The sequence below is a fragment of the Hyperoodon ampullatus genome (assembly GCF_949752795.1).
Source record: "Hyperoodon ampullatus genome assembly, chromosome: 2".
NCBI lineage: Eukaryota > Metazoa > Chordata > Mammalia > Artiodactyla > Ziphiidae > Hyperoodon > Hyperoodon ampullatus.
In genome coordinates, this window is record NC_136915.1 from 99,799,661 (window position 1) to 99,821,926 (window position 22,266).

Sequence of the window (22,266 nt, forward strand, 5' to 3'; positions counted from 1 at the left end):
TCCAGGGATCTGAATTCACGATTCCTTGCTCTCTCTAAACACAATGCTATGCGGCCGAGGGCTGCTGACCTGGATCTGTGCTTCTCATCGGGAACCCTGGAGCCCTCTGGGGGAGTCTCCAAGCAGAACCTCCCAGGTCCCTCTGCAGACTTGCATTTCTGGTGGTCACTCTGGCCAAGGACTCTTTTCACTTCACCCTCTTTGGAGATGAAGAAATGGAAATGGGAAGGTCCCCAGTGCCCTAGCATCTAGGGGCTGGTTCTCTGGGCTGTGGATCATCCAGGCCACTGGACTAATGATCAGTTTTCCTTTGATTTGGGAGAGACTGACAGCTTGTGAAACTGGTTAGGAGGTGAGAACTCACTAAATCCAGCACTTCATCATTGAGAAGAGGATGCTGAGGACCAGAGGGGGGAAGTGACTTGCCCAAGATCACACAGCCTGTTGAAGCTGGCCCCAAAACCCACATCTCCTGACTCCTAGTTCAGTGGTCGTCCCATTGTTCTATAGAGCCCATTCCCAGCAGAAGGGTCCGGTTAACCCACGTGAACCAGCATAAACACCTAAATCAGAGCCTGGACACAGCAGCCTCTGCTCCTCAGATGAGAAGCTGACCTTATATGGAAATATTAAGAAAGTCAAACACAGTATGTGGAGTTGGCGGTGGGTATAACTCTTCATCATCTCTCTCTAAGCCCTGCCCAAACTCAGAGCCTGCCCATCAGGCTGCAGGAAAATGTTTTATTAATCAACACAGTGGCCTTTTGCCAGCCTGGAGAGACGCTTCTGCTGGAGAGGGGAGGGGGCTTTGGCTCAGAAGACAGAGATGCAAGCCCTCAGGTGCAGAAATCTCGGGAAAACGTCTAGCAGCTTCTAGAGGCAGAAGAGAAACAGGCCAGGGATGAAGAGAAAAAAGAAAAAAAAAAACAAATGTAGGGTCACATATGGCAAACTGCTCTTCTCCATCTCTGGTGCAGAGAAGGCATGAAAAAGGCTGAAGGAGTGCAACACCACAACATCAGACGAGCCAGCAGAGGGGGTAGGGAGGGTCAGAGATTTCAAAGGAAGAGTCACACCTGGTACTGTGATTCCTCAGGGTCGGCGGGGGCGAGGGAGCGCCCATGATCCCCCAGGGATGATGGGCCCCCGGAGGCTCCTCACCCGATCCCCCACCTGCCCCAGCTCCCAGCCACAGATCACTGTGAGGGGCCTGGAGGACAGGTCAGCCTGCGCTCTGTCACCGGGTTCTGACAGGCTCCCCTAACAGCGCTGCTTCCCTCCATTCCAAAACTGTGAGGACTGGACTCCAGCTCCCTGCTGCGCTGAGATGTGATCTCTCTAGTGGGCTGCAGAGGCGGCCAGCTGAAAGGCTGAGTTATGCCCCAAGGTCTGCGGTGGGAGAGAGGGAATGCTGCCAACCTCCAGACATAGGACGTGGGCAACAAAGGCACCACGGACCAGAATCTCCACAGAGAGGGAGATGGCATGAGACTTTTAGACTTTTTTTTTTTTTTTTTTTTTTTGCGGTACGCGGGCCTCTCACTGCCGTGGCCTCTCCCATTGCGGGGCACAGGCTCCGGACGCGCAGGCTCAGCGGCCATGGCTCACGGGCCCAGCCGCTCCGCGGCATGTGGGATCTTCCCAGACCGGGGCGCAAACCCGTGTCCCCTGCATCGGCAGGCGGACTCTCAACCACTGCGCCACCAGGGAAGCCCCAAGACTTTTAGACTTTTATTCTGAGATATTTACATAGGAAATTTACACAGTATGTATATTTACAACTTTCCCTCTCCCTTACATATTCCTTCTTTTGCACAGGCTCTGCTGCGACACTAAAATTTCCCACCTCCTTCTTTTTTTGTCTTCCCTCCTTTCCACCAGTATGCTCCTTGCCTGTTGATGAACTCACCCCCTGCCCGTGCATGCGCTGTTCCTGTCTCTGTTGGTTCAGACCAGCCTGGATCCCCTCGATCCCGCTGGCCCCATCTCTGCAACTCTCATCTCTCCTTCGTCACCATCCTGTGTCGACCTTTCACCCTTATGACCTTTGCCAACAGGCCCAAGGGTCTTTGGTGCTGGCACATTAGGAGGCTGGGGACGCTGTGTCTTCCTCCCGCTGCCCAAGACAGAGCCTGGGGAGGGAGAGGTCTCGAACATCTCTCCGATGGAAATCTGGGTGGTTAGTGATAGGTTAAGAGCAGCTCAGGTCTGAAACCCAGCTTCTCCGTTCACCAGAGAGCAGGCCTCGATTTTCTCAGGGACAGAACATAGATAACAGTAATCTCGCTCTCCTGGGGTTAAGGGGAGGTTATCAGGAGGGTTAAATGAGGAAGCCCATGTAAATGACTTATAGTTAGCACCATACCTGGAACATCATAAAAGCTTGATAATATTAGCTATGATTATTGTTGTTGTTGTTGATGATGAGGGACAGTGGTCTCTCACGTGTCAGGGTGAATCTAGTGCTACTCATTTTCGTCTCCTCACCTCTGGATAACAACCCTAAAGAGACTCAAACACAGCTCTTGAATCATCATTTCTGTCCTGGGGCCAGCCTCGCACGGACTCCTAATCAACTGTGGACAGAGCTTTCACTTCAGGAGAGGCTAGAGTCACTGTTCCTCTACCCTCGTGTTGGGACCCCTCATCTCTCCCTGGGGTCAGGCTGATGGCCTCATTCTCTCTCCCCTTACCAGGCTCATCTCTTTTTTTCCTGGTTTTACTTCAACCTTTCATTCTCACTTTATACATTCATTTGACTATTGTTTGCTGCTTCTGAGAATTTGCCTGTTCTGTTCGTGAATACCGCCTCAGCCCCAGCACACTGCCTGGCGCGTGGAGACTCACAATATTTGTTCAGTAAATGATCAAATGAAGGAACGCACTGAACTTTTCCACCACAAGCTTCCAAGCACGAGCTGAAATGCCACCTCCTCCAAGAAGCCTTCCCTGGTTCCTGCCTCCTCCACCTTTCCCTCACACTTTTCTGCCCTTTACTCATACCTCTCACCTTGTTGAACCTAGAAATATAGCTCTGTGTGAACACAAGTCACCCCTGTTACTAGACTGAAGCTTCTTATGAAGCAGCGGGCTCCGAAGGAGTCAGAAGACCTTGGTTTGAATCTAGTAATGCTACTATACCGTGGGAGCTCGGGCCAGTGGCCTACACTCTCAACGTCTCAGTCTTCTCATGTATAGGAAGGGAACCTAATTCCCGCCTCCTAGGATTTAGTCCTCGTCCCCTTTCTTTCTTTGTAGCCCCTCCTCGCAACCAGGACTATGCCGTGCTCACAAAGACAGCCCAATGCAAATTTGCTGAATTACTGAACCATCACTTTTCCCGGGTGCTTTCCAAGGGCCCAAGAGAGATGTCTCCAAGAGGCGGCAGGCCAGAGGACACACCCAGTGACGCCAGGAGTGCGTCTGATGTTTCTCTCTAAGAAGAAGGAGGGAATGGGTGGGACAAGCAGTGTCTGCAGTGCCTGGAAACTCCACCCGGGGGCCTGGCACTGCAAGGCCAGACAGTGTCACCCATGGAGGCTGCACCACTCGGAGTCAACATCCCCCCTGGCCAGGCAAGGGATGTTTGTTGGTCTGTGACCATTTAGACCATCTCCCATCCACATGCCAATGTAAGGATCCTGTTATTATTTTTTAGCAAAGCCCATAAACCAATTTCGATTTCCTGGGTCGGTGCTATTTACTTAATTATCATGGTAGGAGACTAAAAAGAAAACCTTGTTTTACTCAGGAAACCAATATGACCTTTTAGCTCCAGCAGAAACCCGGTGTGAAAGGGAACTTCCACGGGCCAAAGAGAGAGGCTGAATGGAAGCATCGGCAAAGCTGCTCACAGGTGGCACCACCACTCCTAAAGGGGGCAGGTGCCGGAGAAGCAGGGCCCGGGGCAGGAAGTGTTCCCCAGGCCCTCTCCTCTTCCTTCCTTTCATGTTTTCCTGGGCAATCTCATCTATTTTTCCTGCTTCAGCTGATGATTTAGAAACCTGCTGCTTTCGCCCCCTTCTCCCTTGCTCAGCTTCAGACCCACATTTTCACCTGCCTGCCGGCCACTTCAAGGACACTCAGGGTTACCTGCAAACACCACAGACACACAGGCAAGCTCATTGTCTCTGCCTTGCCCTTGACCTCCTGCCCACCTGTTCCTCCTAAATGTTTGCCAACTCCTTATTTCTACTTGTCCAGTCTTATGGTTCCAGAGTTACTTTGGACTTCACCTTCTCCTTCACCTTTCTCTCCTTTTCCACTGTGACTGTCCTAGGTCAGGCCTCCTTTACCTCTTCCCTGGATCCGTCTCCTGGCTGACAGCACCCAGTCCAAGGGCTCCTTTCTGACGTTCATCAAGAAGACAGCTGCCGGATAAACCTTCCTAACCAATGTGACGCCTTTAGTTGCTCCCTAATGCCCACCAAATAAATCCTTTAGCCTGATATTTTACATCCTCTGTGCCCTCAGCAAACCTTCTATTCCTGCTTGTCTCTAGCCATGCTCCTCATATACCCTGAACACTAGCAAACCAGCACATTAGTTAAGCTCCCTGAGCACCATGTCCTTTTGCAATTTACTTGGAATTCCCATTTCCACATATCAAAATCCTGCCCACGTCTGTCAGTCCAGCTGAAACTTCACCTTTCCATGAAGCCAATCATTTGTTCATCAACAAATACTTATTAAGCTTTTCTTCTGTGCCAAACACTTCTTGATCATTTCAACACATGCCCCATTCTCTCCTGTACAGTCAGAAACATACTCCAATCCCCTGCTATATTGTAAACTTCTTGGGAACGGTGCCCCTCGGTCTCATTTATTTTGGTATCCTCAACACTGCCTAATAGGGTGCTTCACAGATACTAGGTGCTCAGTAATGTTTGTTGAACTGAATCGAGATTTATGCTGTCCATGGTTTTGATATCATTCAGTTTAGTTGAATCCTCCTAAGGTTTTTTTTTTTCCTGTTTAAATATGCGTGACCAGGAAGAAGTAAAAATAAACTAATGATACTTCTCAGCAGCTATAAGCCTGTAATTATGGTTAACTCTCAGTTATCCATCCCGTTGGAAAAACAGCGTTGGAGGGAATCCCACACCAGAGGCATAAAAGCATGATTTCCATCAGTCTTTGACATGTACTGTATGATTTTTAAGGAGCTGATTTGCCTTTTTAATTTTGTTTGGCTGATCGGGTTGCTATTTGTGTTTACAGCCTCTCAATAACTGGCTGGGTAACAGGGATGGAAGGGGAGATGGAGGACTGTGCTGGTGGGAGGAATCTGGTCCAGAAGGAAACATCTGCTCTATACAACCTTGAAGGCACGACTGGACGATTAGGGCATCACAGGAACTTGGGGTTTGTCAGCATGGCCCGGGGGTTGGCCAGTTTCTTTCAGATGATTGCAAGGGTAGAGACGTCCCAGCCCCCTAACAGCTCACTCTGGGTCCAGAGCTGGATTTTGTTTAAAGATGATGACAAAGTGCCCCTGGGGCTGAGTAAGGTTCTGGGATGGAGGGAGGGCTGTGCTTCCAGTCTTGCTGGTAACAGGAGGGTGCCTTGCTATGCCACCAGGAACCACTGGATGCAAATCAAAGAAAATGAGATTTGCAATTTTGCATTGATAGCTAGATAATGTAGGGGGGAAAGTTCCCCTCTTCTCCTTCTGAAGCAAACAAGTATCAAATGTGGTGATTCAGCAGCTGCATTAGTTGGGGAAAATTGATGCACATTTCATGTGTCAGGGAGCTGAATCCCAGAGAATGGAGCCAGCCTCCCAGAAAATGGTTTCTTTATATAGTTCCATCCATTTATTGTTTGATTGGACTTTCTGTATATTAAATTCAAGCTGTTCGGCCGCTCATGGGCATTATGATGTGTTGGCTCGGTGGGAAATAATGAAGGTGATGTGATTTTACGGCATCGCATTACAAAGGAGGCGTCCCCAGCCCCATCCATTTCTCCATCAACTAGCTTGTGTGTGAGGTGGCACTTATATTAAAACGATTTTTCTGATTCAGTTTAATGACACTCATTCGAGTCCTGACACCCGGAATATGATTACATGAGCTAGATGCAATCTCCCTCTATCCAACCATGATCAGCAAAGGCTGAGTTATCTTCCCTCCCCAGCAAGCCCCTTCTCACCAACCCATCATTTGCATTGAGCTGGGTGGAGAGAGCTGGGGCTGGGGAGAAGAAGCCTACATTCTGGTCTGAGAAAAGCAGTCTGGACAGAGGCAGGAGCGCTGGCCTTGACCTGGAGGCCACAGTACGTGAGCCTTTTGGTTGAGAACTATGGGTTCTTGAAGGCATTGTGGTAACCCCTTCCTCCTCATCACAAACAAGTCCTCATTCAAAGTTGGTTTGAATTCACTACTATACACTCCTTACAAAAGAGATTGCTAAGGGCCTGGTCCCCACTTCCCAGGAAAGAAAAACTGACTTGGTCATCACAAAGGATGAACACTTAAGATGTGACTAGAGTGTCAGCTTCCTGGAGGGGACCACCTGTCTGAGGACAGGGCATGGGGGGACTCACAGAGAAGTCTCTGCTCCTCTCCTTGCCCGGGAGTGGCTCCCGGCCATGATGGCATGTGGCCAAGAGCCCTGTGAGGACTGGAATAGGCACTCCCACCTGGGTGACAGAGACAAAAATCCTCATGTAGTTACCAAGGGGTTCTGCCACTCCCCTGGGGAGACGGAGGGCCAGGATGCCTTTTTTGTGTGTGTGGTACGCGGGCCTCTCACTGTTGTGGCCTCTCCCATTGCGGAGCACAGGCTCCGGACACGCAGGCTCAGCGGCCATGGCTCACGGGCCCAGCCGCTCCGCGGCATGTGGGATCTTCCCGGACCGGGGCACGAACCCGTGTCCCCTGCATCGGCAGGCGGACTCTCAACACTGCACCACCAGGGAAGCCCCCAGGATGCCTTTTATTTACACTATTTTCAGGCAGAATAATTGCTGCTCCTCAGGAGGAATCATGTTTGTGTTTATGGGTATGTTTAAAGAGGGAAACCCGAACAAAACCAAACAGAGAGAGAGATTGATTTTGAGAGATTCCGAAGAGAGCTGTGAAATGGGCATCAGCGTGGAAATCCTTTTCCAAAAATTGCAGCAATTTGAACTGTTGGATTGAAAGAGAAATCTAATGTGGTGACTCTGGTGTGAAGAACGTCAAAGCTCACACCCCACCCGTGGGAATTCATCTCTCCCTCCTCCGTAGCCCTGAAGCCCTCTGCTTTGCCCCTCTGTGCCGGCAGCTACCACAGCTGCTGACTCTGAGACTGGCCTCTCCTTTTCAGTTTCTGAGCCAAGATCGTCCCCGCATGGTGGTGCCCAGCCCTTGGCAGGTGCTAGGGAAATTCTGCCTGGGTTGAAGACAACCTCAATCAGGTGCAGATGCTCCCTCTGACTGCCAGTCCAGCCCAGCCCTGCTCTCAGCTGGTCATGCTCCAGCTCGGCCTATGGGGCTTGTCTGTTCTGTGCCAGAGTCTGGGAGCTATCCTGCAGGCCCTTGAGGCCTCTTCTTGTGAAACGTTTCTCCCAGTGGTGGAGGTCTTTAGGAATGTGTCTTCAGCCCAGTTCTCTGCCATGGGAGCTGGTGAAGCTTTCAGCTGGCAGGCTGACAGCAAGACGAGCATGTGTGTCCTGTGGCCTCTACCTTCAAATAAATGCGGAATCTCTCCCTTCTCCCTTCTCCACTGCCACCACCACCCTAGATCCCAGCCACCATCATCTCCTGCCCGGATTATTGTGGTAGCTTCTCCCGTACAATATATTCCCTACCCAGTACCCAGAGTGATCCTTTTAAGACATGAGTCAGGTCTACTCAAAACTCTCCAGTGGCTTCCCATTCTAAGCAGATTAGTGAAAGGCAAAGGGCCAAGTCCTTGAGGTGACCATAAGGGCCCTGCATGAGCTGCTTCCCGCTACCTGCTCTTGGGGTTGGACCATAAGCGCCTTCTTGCCCTTCCAAGAATAGTGCACCAAGGCCCCTCCTGCCTAATGGCCTTTGCATTTGCTGTTCCCTCTGCCTGGAATGCTCTTCCCCAAGAAACCCACATTCCTTCAGATCTCTGCTCAAATGTAACCTTATCTGAGAGGCCTGTCTTAACCTCCTCATCTAAAATAGCAACTCTCAGGCTTCCCTGGTGGTGCAGTGGTTGAGAGTCGGCCTGCCGAGGCAGGGAACGCAGGTTCGTGCCCCGGTCCGGGAAGATCTCACATGCCGTGGAGCGGCTGGGACCGTGAGCCATGGTCGCTGAGCCTGCACATCCGGAGCCTGTGCTCCGCAACAGGAGAGGCCACAACAGTGAGAGGCCCACGTACCGCATAAATAAATAAATAAATAAATAAATAAATAAATAAATAAATAAAATAGCAACTCTCCCTTGCTCCACCCCATCTCATACCCAGCACCCCCAATTTCTCACATCATGCTTTATTTTTCTCTGCAGCATGAATTGCTGCCTGATAGGATACATGTATGTATGTATGTATGTATTTTTCTATTTACTGTGTGTTTTCCTCCACTAGAATGTAAGCTCCACTGGATCAGGGGTTGTTTTCTTTGATGCTGTATCCCCAGAGCCTAGTAGCTACTCAAATAATCGAATGGAGGGATACTTCATGGGTAGGGGTGCTTATCTGTGGCTCTCTTTGTGCTCCTCCCTGCTCCAGAGTCTGCAGTGGGAAGCCTGGCCAAGTAGCCAATAGTGAAAGACAAAGGCTTAAACTTCCCTTGCAAGAAAGCCCCAACTCTGCTAGGCTGATGTCAGAACCAGAGAATGCTCTGCTTGGACTCCCCATCTCCACCCACCCACAAATATCCTGTCGGACATGACCATATAACCAACATTCAGACAGCACTTTCATTGGTTCTCACAATGGGCAGGAGATGGTTAACAGGTGAGAAAATTGAAGATGGGTAAGCTGGTTGAACAGATACATATTGAGGCCCAATACATATCAGACCCTGTGCTAGGCATGGATCACACCATGATCCTTGCAATAGAGACCTGCCCTTGAGGAGCTCATATCCTGGGGGAAAGATACATAAGCAAATAAAGTTAATAAAATGTGGCAACTGGCAAGACAGAGGTATGCAGGGGCTGCAGTGGGAGGCAGGAGGAGGGGCACGGAGCTCCTGGAGGGCTGGGAAGGTCTCCTGGAGGAGACGATGTGGGCTGTCTCGAAGGATGACGGGGGTTAGCCACACACAGAGCAGAGTGAGGGGTAGTCTCTGGGTGACGGGAAAAGTGTGAGTAAAAGCCTCTTTTCTGATCCTTGGTCTACTGCTCTTCCCACCCTCTCTTGTTTTGGTTCAAAGGAAGAGAACTGAGTCTCATTCAGTTCATTTTGTCTGTACCTTATGTAGGGCTGACATGCCATCATAGTGCCTGTGTATTCTCAGAGCCTACCATGCTGCCCGGTACACAGTAGGCACTCAGTAAATGTTGAATCAATGAATGATTCCTTGTTGGGAGGCAGGTTTCTACTCTTAGGAATTTCAGCACCAGAAAACTGTTGGTTAAGAAATGTCAAACCAAGAAAAGACCCTGAGGCCATTTATTCCCAGTAAGTGCACTCTGATCAGATCTCCCTGGGCAGGGACCCACCACCATCAAAGGTGGGCACCAACTGGCCAGTGTCCCACACCAAGGCATTTGAAGGTGGGAGGAGGGTTGGTGGGCCCCCCAGAGGCAGTGGATGATGGTGCAGCCAGAATTTCAGGAATTGAAGGGTTAACAGAACCACACCTCTGGTTGTCTCCACTGGGGGAGCCTGATCAAGTACCCCACTCTGTGGAGTGCCTGTATTGCTCTCCAAGGCCCGGCTCCCAGTCTCTGGAAACCTGAGGCAGGACCCTTCCAGGATTATGCTTTAAAGGGAAATGCAAATCACCTGGAGGCTGCTTTTGCTTGGAAGAAGTAAAACTCGATTGCTTTTGTTAAAGTGATTTTTGTGTGTGTGTGTGTGTGGTACGTGGGCCTCTCACTGTTGTGGCCTCTCCCGTTGCGGAGCACAGGCTCCGGACACGCAGGCTCAGCGGCCATGGCTCATGGGCCCAGCCGCTCCGCGGCATGTGAGATCTTCCCGGACCGGGGCACGAACCCGTGTCCCCTGCATCGGCAGGTGGACTCTCAACCACTGCGCCACCAGGGAAGCCTGTTAAAGTGATTTTTGGACACTGTCAAAAGCTCTCTCATCTCAGGACACGGGGTGAAGACAGGCCGCCGGTCTCAATTACATAGCCAAGCCAACCAGGCAGCAGCGGGCCACCTCATCAGGAGCGATGCTGCTCTGCTGCTCTGCCACTCCCTGCCCTTCCCAGGTCGAACTCCCCCTCCTTAAGCTATCCAAGAGCGGCCTCACCCTATCCAGGACTGGAGCTGGTCCTCCATGGCCCTGCGGATGCTTGCTCACAAAGCTTTCCTCCCCTCTTCCCCACGCCCCCCGTGAGCTTCACCCACGGACTGGCTCAGGCAGTCCGCCCAATGGTGATGTCAAGCAAAGTCAAATAAAATGAAGAGGGAAAATCTGCTTTGAAAAAGTCTATGCCATATAATACATTCCCAAACTAGATGTGCTGGTCTTATTTAATATTGGGAGTTCTGTATTATCCCTTCCCTCTGTTAACTGAGATAATTGAGGATTTATTTTATTTATAGCATCCATTATGAGCACGGAAATTAATCCTTTAATGGTGAATTTGGGAGCTCAGCTGTCAAGGGGGCACAAGGGAACCCTGGGCTGGGCACAGGTGTCTTTCCCACCAGCAAAGGAGGTGGCAAAGGAAAGTCATCCTCAAGCATTGATGGCAGCTGGGCTGTTACTGTTCTGTGTGCTTAAGATATTTTGAGAAATTAAAAAAATAGGAATAATTGGCTCCAGGAGATCCCTCCCTGGAGGACACCTGAGTAACTCATCAGCGGATCCTGGGAAAGCAGGCAGAGATGGCAACCAGAGCCAGGAAGAGCGGATTCCTTCACTCGGCACATCAGCCCTCTGCCAGTCAGTCAGCCCTGCTCTGAAAAGGAACTCAAGACAGTCTCTCCAGACTGGAAATAGGAAGCAACGGAAGGTTTGGGAGGGGAGGGTCTGGAGACTGGAAGAACTAGGAGTCTGCTGGGAATTGTTGGAAGCAACCGGACAGAACATGGAACGTGGCAGAACACTGGCCCTTGGTATTGCACAGCCACTTGGGGCTCAAAGGCCAGTGAAGAGTAAGCAAAAGACAGGCTTTCTGGAGTGGTCGAACAAGCTTACAACGAGCCAGTAAATGAGCTCAGGACAGAAACCAGCCGAGGAGAGGAAACGTCTCCAGGGTCTGGTGGGTAAGACCTCCAATAAGGGCAAGAAGACCCCCACAACGCAGCAGAGCACCCCAGTAGGGGAGACCACACACCAGGTGAAGGCTGCCGTCTTCTCTCCCTGGGGCCAGGGCTGGGGCAGACACAAATCTTGGGTCCACCCTAGAGAGAGGACAGGCGGGTCTGGAAGGGACTGAGAACAGTATCAGACCAAGCAAATGGAAAAGGAGCCCCATTCGCATTGACCCATCCATTTAAAAGTGTTTTGCCAAACACCTGCTGTGTATAGCCGAGCAGGGAACCTGGTGATGGTTCCCACTGCCAACCCAGGTCAAAGTCAAAGCAGCCCAATCCAGCATTTGGCGACACCAGCCAGGGTGGAAGGGAAGAAAAAGCCTGCTTTCCCGTTACTTAACTGAGGTTAAGGAAGATATAACTAAAAGGCTTCTTTTCTTGTTCTGGCCCGTGAGTCTTTCCTCGCCGAGGCTAGACGTCTTGATGCACGGGGAAGGGAAGGGTGAGGAGTCCACAGTGCCCACAGTCAGGGGAAGCATGCTTCTTCCCACACAGGTATCCTGCCCTTCCTCTTTGTCTCACTCTCTGGCAGAGTCTTCTTGCTTTGCCCCTCCTGTATTCCCGAAAATAAATGTGAGGCCATGACTGTCCACCCCCTGACACTGGACTCGACCTTGATTCTACAGAGTGAAGGCTAAAGGAAATCACTGGTCTCCCCAGTGACAGTAAAACACTGGATTTTGCCATGAAAGCAGCCATTAACTTCCAAGGCAGAACTTAAACTGGCCAGAAGGAAATGTTTTATTTATAAATTCCCTGTGTGCCTAGTGAGGTGTCTGTAGTACTCACTGCACTGATGCTTTCTTTCTTCAATAGTGATATGACTAGAATAGACTATGACACCCTGAGGCCATAATAAAAAAAAAAATAACTCTGAAGGGCTGATTTCCACCTACGGGCCCTGATGGTACGGAAACAAGTAGAGGGGGGAATGAGAACAGAAAGGGTCCTGGAGACAGCCAGACTGGTATTTGCAAAGCAGCACCGCCCCTTAGCAGCTATGTGACTACAGGTATTTACTTAACCTCTCTGAGCCTCACCTGCTACATCTTCAAATAAAGAAGATGTGGCACATATATACAATGGAATATTACTCAGCCATAAAAAGAAACGAAACTGAGCTATTTGTAATGAGGTGGATAGACCTAGAGTCTGTCATACAGAGTGAAGTAAGTCAGAAAGAGAAAGACAAATACCGTATGCTAACACATATATATGGAATTAAAAAAAAAATGTCATGAAGAACCTAGGGGTAAAACGGGAATAAAGACACAGACCTACTTGAGAATGGACTTGAGGATATGGGGAGGGGGAAGGGTAAGCTGTGACAAAGCGAAAGAGAGGCATGGACATATATACACTACCAAACGTAAGGTAGATAGATAGTGGGAAGCAGCCGCAGAGCACAGGGAGATCAGCTCAGTGCTTTGTGACTGCCTGGAGGGGTGGGATGGGGAGGGTGGGAGGGAGGGAGATGCATGAGGGAAGGGATGTGGGAACAGATGTATATGTATGACTGATTCACTTTGTTATAAAGCAGAAACTAAAAAAAAAAAAAAAAAAAAAAAAAAGTTGTATAGAGTTTCTCCTACTTTGCAAGGCTATTGTGAAGACTTAAAGAGATAACATATGCAAAGTGCTCAGCACACTGCTGATACATAGTAGACACACATACGCTGTTATACTAATAAAATGTAACGGGCAGGTGGTCACTGAAGTTTCCACTGATCTCCTCTGAAACGGTCCCACATCCCCCATCCCACGGATGACACCCATCAGTCTGTCCTGTTTTCTCCCCATGGTGGTCCTGAGGCATCACTCTGGTGTCATGAGTCCCACCAAGGGGCACTTGAGGGAACTGGACAGTCAGAACCATGTCAGAGCGCGGCCATGGAGGTCCTGGCCGTGGGAGCGGTCCCTTTCAGGAAAGCGAAGGGATGGCCAGGTTAGCACAGAAGCAGCAAATGTGCCTCCTTCTCCTGACACATGGCCAGCTCTCTAGCCCATTTTAATCCCTAAATATTCCACTGTGCCAGGAAACCATATCCGCCCCCTGAGCCAAGAGAGGCAAGGTCAAAGGACCAGACTTTCTTGCCCATCTGGGTAGGAGCAGCTATTTGGAGGCTGCGTGTGTGTTGGAAAGGGAGGAAGGGGCAGGGTGGCCTCTGTCAGATGGACAGAGGTGAATGGAATACCCCCATCGTGGACAGTGACACCTCTCGCCCTCCCCCTTGCTACTCCCTCCCATGTGGCAGAATGACAAACGTAATCATTTTAAAAGGTCCCATCACCTGCTCAGTCATTCCCAATAAGCACATACAGCGCTATGGAAAAACCGATACCGGTGCCACAGGGTTTCAGCCAGGAAAAAAAAAAAAAATCAAATCACCAGGACGCCACGAACCGAATTGTCAAACACCAAATAAAAAACGTCATGAATTCTTCATCAGCAATATAACGCTTCCTGGCCTAAGCAAATATAGACCCAGCATATGAATCATGAAGGGGTTCTGCATTAGCCTCAACGAGTTGCAAAGGCTGAAGCAGCAACCCCTAAGAAATACATGTCTCCGTAAAGCTGCCTTCATTAGCCCTAATCCTGTTAGGGTGAAGATGGTAATCTGCTTCCTCACCCCCCATCCTCTGATGGAAATCTTCACATCCCAGTACCGCAAATACATTTTGGTGACCTCAGCTGCAGAGGGGACCCCGGGGAGATGGAAGAGACAGTCACCTGTGACCTCGCTGAGCGCCTCTCCCTCCCTCTGATGATATTGCTGCCACTGTGTCTGACCACATGATCCATTCAGACCATCTCACAATCGCCCAGGAAGGCCGGATCATTCCATCACAGAGTCAGGCCGAGAAAGCAAGACTGCTGTTCCTTCAGTGAGAAAAAACAAACCAGGTGCCCCACTTTGCAGAAAACCCAAGTTCAGAGTCCCTTAGAGAAAGTCTGTTCAGAGCTACTGAACCCTTGAGCATCTGTGGCAGCAGAGAAGAAAAGTAAGGCAAAAGAGAAAACAGCCTGCAAATACACGACAAAGGAGAAATGCAGGAAGGATCTAAACAAAGTGTTCTAGGTGTCTTCTGTTAATGGAAATCTGTACCCTCCTGACAACACTCGCTGAACTTCTCACTGTCTTCTTCCTTTCTGCTACGCTGTTTTTCTCCTCAAGGCAGCCCTTGCAAGCACAAGATGCATATAAGCATGCAGCAATCACCACTCACCTCTCCCTCACCACACACACATACACAGAAGGCATGGCTGAAAAAAATAAATGGTGATTTAATTTTCCATGTTTTGTAAAATACATGCCCCCCCAAAAAAGAAAACTCAATTCCGAGACTCCTGTCCTCCCCAAACAAATCATTCAGGTGCCTTCCTCTTCTGATGAGGGGCTTCCCTTGCTCCTACAACTTGGAGAAGCAACTCCATCTTCCTCTGCCCAATCCTGATACCATCCAAAGCGTCATTGTCAATCCAACCTCCGCCCTTCTCCAGTCCAACAGAGCAGGACTTACCCCAGTGTGGTCATGGTGACGATGGTGTACCAAAAAGAGGCCGGGATGCTCGTGAACTTGCTGGCGGAGGAGCCCTTCTCGGCATAAAACATCACAGTGGCAAAGATAATGATGGCCATGGTGAGGGAGAAGAGGAGGAAGCCGAGCTCAGAGGCACAGCTCTTCAGGGTGTAGCCCAGGATCCGCAAGCCCTGGGAGTGGCGGGAGAACTTGAAGATCCTGAAGACGCGGAAGACCCGAAGCGTGACGAAGGCGCCCGACACGTCCTCATTGTTGGTCATTACCAGGCCGATGTAGTAGGGCATGATGGCCACCACGTCGATGATGCTCATCACGCTGCGGATGAAGCGGTAGCGGCTGGGCGCCGCAAAGAGCCGGAGGAGGTACTCCACCGTGAAGATCATGACACAGGCGGTGTCCAGACAAAAGAAGGCCACTGAATAGCGCTCGCCACACGGCAGCTCCTTGCTCCCAGGCACCGTGCCACACGGCACCGTCTCCACCACGTTGGTGATGACCGAGACGGCAATGAAGAAGCCAGTCACGTAGTAGAAGACCAAGGCCAGCGTGCTGGTGTGCGGGTTCTCGAAGGCCCGCCACATGGTCTGGCGGAAGCTGAGGGAGGGCATGGACTCCTGGTTGTTCTCTGAGTCGTTGTCGTCCATGAGCCGCTCGGCGTTCTCCCTCTTGCGGTCCTTGTACTCCTCGTAACAGCAGTCGCCAATGATCTCGGGCAGGATGCCATAGAAAGCCAGCTCGTCGTCGTAGGCGGAGATGCACTCGTAGCGGGGGTAGTGCAGCTTGCCTGTGCGATAGAAGTTGAGGACGCAGCGGAACACTTCTGGGTCCCGGTCGAAGAAGTACTCCTTGGTGTCCTCGTTGAAGAAGAACTCCTTCTCCGTGCTGCCCAGCAGTGTGTCCGGGTAGCGCTCCAGCGTGGTCCGCCACGTCTGGAACCTCCGCCCGCTCACGTTAAGGACGATCAGTTCATCCTGCCGCTTGTTCTTGTCTGCCGGGGCGAGGGGCATGGGGCAGTTGGCCACCGGCATCCACCCGATGGCCGCAGCCCGCGCGAAAGGCAGCCAGGCTGCGACTCCGGCCGCCATGGTGACTCCAGCTCTTGGGCGGCCACTGCTCCGCCACCGCGCACACCAGCTTGAGAGTTAGTTCAGCGACCCCTAGAGACAGGAGGAGAGAGCGGAGAACCCGTGAGTCCCTGATTGGCACCCCCGGGTGGGAAATTGGACACAGGGAAGGGTCATCGGTAAGTGAAAGAGCAAAAGTCTGGAAGGCAAATTAATGGAACTGAAGTCACCACCAAAGAGAGGGGACTTGATTCTTTCCCCTCCCTTCGCCGGGAGAGCACCTAGCGCCCACCGGGCCGTGCAGCAGTGTGGTATCACCGGAATTTGTTGACTGCCTGACAAATTGTCAAGTTCCAAGAGGGCTCAGGAGCATTTGGAGGGAAAGCGTCTTTAGCAGAAAGATCTGGGAAGACGTGGGTAATAATCAGCTCCGAAAGGTTATGGCATTATTACGAATTTAAATTGGGAGAGGGTAAATGAATTCTCATTAAATGAATTTAAAAGTGGGATAAACATGCTAATTTTTATTTCTCTCTTCACCCACTAGGGTAATCAGGAATGGCACGTGGATGAGGGAGATCAGGTAAACACATTCTTTCCACTCTTCACGGGTGAGGAGGCTGGGGCTGCCCAGGTCTGGACAATTCTCTGAGATGGCAGGTGACCACAGTAGACCCAGGATTTGGTGGAGTTCTGTGCCCGAGTCCCATGGAGAAGGCTGACTCTGGTGGAGCGCAACTCTGGGACATCCAGCAACCTCGTGTCCAGTCACATCCTCAGAGCCATAATAGAAAGATGTGGCAGAGGCTGTGAGGCTGGGGTTCCTCCCCCACCTTGCAAAGGGCTCTTGGATTCTTGGTTTACCTGCCTTCCATGCATTGGCCCTCTCCCTCCCAGAGGAAGCTGATCCACGCTCATTGCCATCTCCAGACTCCTCGCCTCCCGTCTCCATCTGCCCACCATCCATAACTCCCTCGGGTTATATAACAATACTCTTTCCCAAGCCAGCCTCTTTCACCTGGCCTCTCTCCACCCTCAGAGATTCCTCCAGAGCTGGGCCACCTCGGCCCTTCACTCACCGCTCTCTGAGCCACGCTGAGTACACACTTCCCCATCACCTGCGTGGATGGAGGGAACAGTGGCGCGGAGAATTATATTTGGCTTTGGGAAACAGATTTACCTTCCCAAATCTGGCTTTTTAAAGATGATAGTGAAATGACTCTGCAATCCCAAATGTATACCATCTGTGGGGAGACATGTGGTGACACAGAAACACACGTAACAGCAACGGGAAATTGTTTGGGGTTGACACTCATTTTCCCAAATCCTAAACTGATCACGCAGAACCAATCCTGGCTCAGAATTATTTGGACCCTCTGGAATTCAGCTGGTTTAAAGAAATGAGGTAGAGGGTGAGTCTTGTAATGGGATTTGATCTTCATCTTTCCTTGTAACCCTGCTTGCTTCTCCTGACTCCCAACTCTTCTAGGTTTTCCAGATCTCTACCCCCTCTCATTCCTGAGCCACCATGGACTTTCCCACCTGGATGCCTCTGAAACTGGACAGGTGTCAGCTGAGTCTACCTCCCTGCAAAAAACTGCCCTTCACCTTTTGTTCACAGCATCCCTAACCCCGGGCCTGTCGCCTTGGCCCTCTTCCTCACTTCTCCACCCAAAGAGTCGCCAAATAATGAGACAGGAGCTCTACTGCCCTCATTAAGGCCTCACTTCCCTCAGGCCTCCTTCCCACTGGCCTGCTTGTCTCTCATCTCCTCCCCATCCCCGACCCTGTTTCTCCTCTTCCCAGTAAATCCATTCTGCTCAGGGTAATCTCCCTAAGCAAGGTTTCCCCACAGCCTACAAAATCAAGTCCGAACTCTTTGGCGGCATTCTGGCATTTCCATAAACGGAACCTGGTTTATCATTCCAGCCCCATGTCCCACACACCCATCCCAGACCACAGACGGGCTCATGCGCAGCCCTTGTGGGTTCTGTCTGTGGGCACTCTTCCTTTCTGTTGGGAATATCCTCCCCCTTCACCCAGCCCTCCTGTTAGAATCCCACCTGTGCCTCACTCTCTCTGTGATGCGCCTTCCTCTCCCCTCTCTGAAATTCTCTCCTCCTTTGGGCTCTCGGCACTTTGTTTGCCCCTCTTCCCTAGCACCTATCACCCTCTCGCCTGGATTACAGACACTCTCTGTCTTATTTATTTATTTATTTATTTTTTGCGTTAAACGGGCCTCTCACTGTTGTGGCCTCTCTTGTTGCGGAGCACAGGCTCCGGACGCACAGGCTCAGCGGCCATGGCTCACGGGCCCAGCCGCTCCGCGGCATGTGGGATCTTCCCGGACCGGGGCACGAACCCGTGTCCCCTGCATCGGCAGGCGGACTCTCAACCACTGCGCCACCAGGGAAGCCCTCTCTGTCTTATTAATCATCATGGCCAACAATAATTGAGCACTGACTCTATGCCAGGCACTGCACTGTCTCCTGTGGATCATCTCATGTAATCCTCACAGCAACCCCAGGAAGAAGTCTGAAATTCAGCAGTCTGCCAGCTGGAAAGGGGCAGAATGGGGATCCCATCCCAGGCAGTCTGACCCCACGCCACGTGCCCTGAGGTGCTGTGCTACACTGCTTCTCAAGGTCTTCCTGTAAGAAGAATAGCAGCTAATGTTTACTGAGAGCTCACTGCCAGCCAGCCCAGTACTGCATGCTTACATGGACCACCTCAGCCCACCCCACCAATACCCCTAGGGGGCAGACACCACTGTCGTCCCCATTTTGCAGGTGAGGAAGATGAAGTATGAGGAGGTATAACTGGCTAAAGGATGTAATAATTAGGCAGAGAGATTTAAACCCAGGCAGTTTCAACGTGGAGTTCAAGGGTATAGCCATGTCTCTTCCCCGCTTTCCCCATCCCACACGAAGCTCCTTAAGGGTAAAGGCCATGATACCTCAACATTTACATGACAACTCAGGAGGTAGCGTAGTCGGTGCTCAACCTACTGTTGGTAGGTGGGAACCCAGATTATATAGATGTCATTTGCAGTCCATCGATTTTATTCCATGCCGTGCCTATCAGGGGTTTTCAAGGGTGGGCATTCTCTCTCCAAACACTCAGTAAACTCTGAAGATAGATCTGAATAAAATGAACCCAATTTAAGTGCCTCTGACTCCCTGTGGCTCTCAGTGGAGTTTTCCCAAGGAGACAATCTCTGCCTCAGTTTCCCTCTCTTCATGCTAAGGAGCATATTCACAGGTCCCTCTGCTTCCTCAGTAAAGGGAGGTTGATTCAGGTGTCACAGTAGACATCAGGAATGACAATGACATTCCTCTAAATGTCACCACTCAGAGAAGAGTAAAACAGCACAGGCCTGATGAGTTCTTGATTACGGGAACTGAGGAAAGAACAGGGGGATCATTCATCCACGGCAGTGAGTAATCCGCATGCCACTGATGCTGCTGATAGAAGACTTGGGAACACATCCTGTGCATTTTGTATCTTTCTTCAAGAAATTTACCCTTATAACTCCCTGTATTTCCTTTAGGTTACTAGGAGAATTTGTAGTCCCTAAGCACACACTTAGCTAGGTTTTCTAAGGAGCAAGGGAAGTTTGGGAAGCAAGCCTACAATTTAAACATTGGTGACAAGATAATTCCAATTCAGATTTAGCCAACATTTACTGATCACTGACCATGCAGTGGGCACTGGTTTAAGCACTTTTACAGCAACAGTTAATTAATCCCACAAAAATCCTATGACATGGGCATTTATGCTGACAAGTTTCAGAAAAGGAGCTGAGACTCCTTCAAAATGACTATGCTCCATGTATATGGGAGTTGACGATTTTCCAATAGGCCACCGATCAGCTCACTGCCACATGGCTTTCTTGACCTAGGTGTAGTCAGATACTGATGTTCCCATGGAAGACAGCAGGATGTATACTCCCCTCACCCTGTCCCCAGGCAGCAGAAAGCATGGGGTCTGGATGCCCTGCACTCCAGGTCCAATTCTCTCCTGAACTTGTGGAAGCAAGCCACCATTACCCTCCGGGCCTCACAACCCTCATCTGTCAAATGAGATAACTGGACAAGAAAGTGACAAGGAGATCTTTAGCTCAAATAATCCTTGATTCTACTGGATCCAGGACATCAAGCCTGTAGCTCAGGTCTCGCTGAGACCTCTCCATGGCAGTCGCCCCTGCAAAGCAGGAAGTAGAGCATCTGGGTTTGTTGCTGTGGGGACAGAGTTAGTCTGAGCCTCCTTTTAGAGGGCAGTTCTGGGAATGCCTGATGAGGCTAGTGCCCAGAAAAGGGCATACAACCTGCAATGCTTAGAACTCAAGGCAATCAAAGGCCCAGTTCATCCACAGAACCCCTGGCCACCCCCCTGGAGGGTAAAGAGGGCCAGGCTCCAGACCCTGGGCCCTGGACCTCTGACTCTTAACATTCCCGCTTTATCCCAGAATGGAGCTCAGAAAGGCAGGAACTTGAGGGGTTCCAGTGGCAAAGAGTAAGAGACCACTGAGTCAAGAGGTACCCTGCAGCACCCTGCTTGGGCCAGGTATGCAGCTGTGCACCCTGATAGGGTGGTGCCCAGTGCTGTTTCACCCTGACTCCCAAGCCTCACTGCCTGCTACCTTCCTCTACCAAGCTGAGCCCCATCACCTTACGCTCTCCACCCCATGCCAATCTCCTCTTCTCCAAGGGCCCTGGGTATTTTACAAACTGCTCTCAGATGAATAATTGAGAGCTGGGGTAGGAAGAACAGTCCCTCTCTATCTATCATAAAAGCTTCTGGTCCCAAGGCCAAACTTTGACGCCATGCATTGATCCGGGACAATCTTCCCAAAGAAGGCCAGGCAACAGCTAGGCTGTCTCCAGAGCTTCGAGCCCTGTTCCCCTGGTAAAATGTACCAAAAAGGGAGGAATTACCCCATTGCTACTTTCTGTGTGAGTGTGTATGTGTGTGTGTGTGTGTGTGTGTGTGTTTTGAAAGGAAGGAAAGGTGCCCCCACCAGATACTATGCCTACGGCCATATCAGCCATACCCTCCACACAAGCTGTGTCGGCATGACACGGCTCAAGCAGGGCTTCTCCAAGGCCGTCACCACAGCGCTCACCCCCTGATGGGCACCAACACTTCCTGGAGCCGACCTGGGTATGAATTCCTGCAACAGGCACAACAGTGCGGCCCCATTTCCAGCCAATGGCACTGCACAGGCCTCAAATGCCAAGGTTTTACTAGGACGTGGACGCCTTACAAATGAAAAATCTGAAGCTATTTTTGTTTTTGGCAGAAGAGTTTGACAGTGGGAAAGATGGGGGTGGGGGAGGATGGGGAAGAGACATTTAAAACAGGTGAGTGCTGAAATGACACTGAAAAGAAAAATAAAATCCTGGAAAAGGGAAACACATTCGCTTGCTGTAAAAAGGCAGCCCTGTTAACCAACTTCTCTGGAGGAGGTAGAGGACCAAACGTGGGCAAAGTGACCAGGCAGCCTGTCCTGGGGATTGACACCTAACCTGAGCACAGGCACAAGGCAACAAAAACGTCATGTCACCAAGGTCTGCCCTTCAGTGACCTCGGCAGAGAGCTGGGTGTAGAGAGGCTCTGGAAACTTTTACTTTCCACAATTTTACGACACATCCCTCAGCCCAGAATAGGGCCAGTCTGGGGGAGGAGAAGGTCCTGACAACCCAGGGGGCATTCTCCTGTGCCCACAGGGTTTGCATAAGCAGGCACGAAACTGACAGAGTGCCAAGCTGGGGATCTTGGGGTACAGGCCTGGGACACACACAGAGCGCCTCTTCTCCTGCACTGCCACTCCTAGGCTGGCCAGGGCACTTTCCTGAACTCTTGTTTTTTCCTCCAGCCTCTTCAACAGCGAAAGGGAACAAGCCACTAATCTTTCTTCCTCTGGGGGTCCCTTGTGTACTTGGATTTTATTGCATTCAAGTAGAGACAAGGAAAAATAAACACATCTATTCCCACCCCTGTGCCAACATGTCCACATGGGGAAAGATACACATGTTTTGCACTGAATTCGTGCTGGCCCAGGCTGCTTTTCTACAGACATTTAATATCCAGGTTCCCTTGAAGTAATGGTAAAAAAAAAAAAAAAAAAAAAAGGCGTAAACCTAACCATCACTGTGAATTCATGCAAAATACACCATGCACCACGTAGCAACCAGGTCTTAAATAGATTGCATTGTACCTAGGATCGCGAGAAAGTTCAGGCACCCTCTCCTAAGAA

The 22,266-nt window shown here is 50.7% G+C and overlaps 1 protein-coding gene across 2 annotated transcripts in view; it reads right to left on the reverse strand.

The window, feature by feature from the left end:
- Positions 1-16,028, reverse strand: part of KCND3 (potassium voltage-gated channel subfamily D member 3) — a gene marked incomplete at both ends in the record, with an annotated part of 216,027 nt that extends 199,999 nt beyond the window's left edge. For both annotated transcript variants that reach the window (XM_079698490.1, XM_079698489.1), the window contains one exon: positions 14,923-16,028. In XM_079698490.1, the coding sequence (XP_079554616.1) occupies positions 14,923-16,028 (1,106 nt within the window). The remainder of the gene's footprint in view (positions 1-14,922) is intronic.
- Between the last annotated feature and the right edge of the window lie 6,238 nt (positions 16,029-22,266).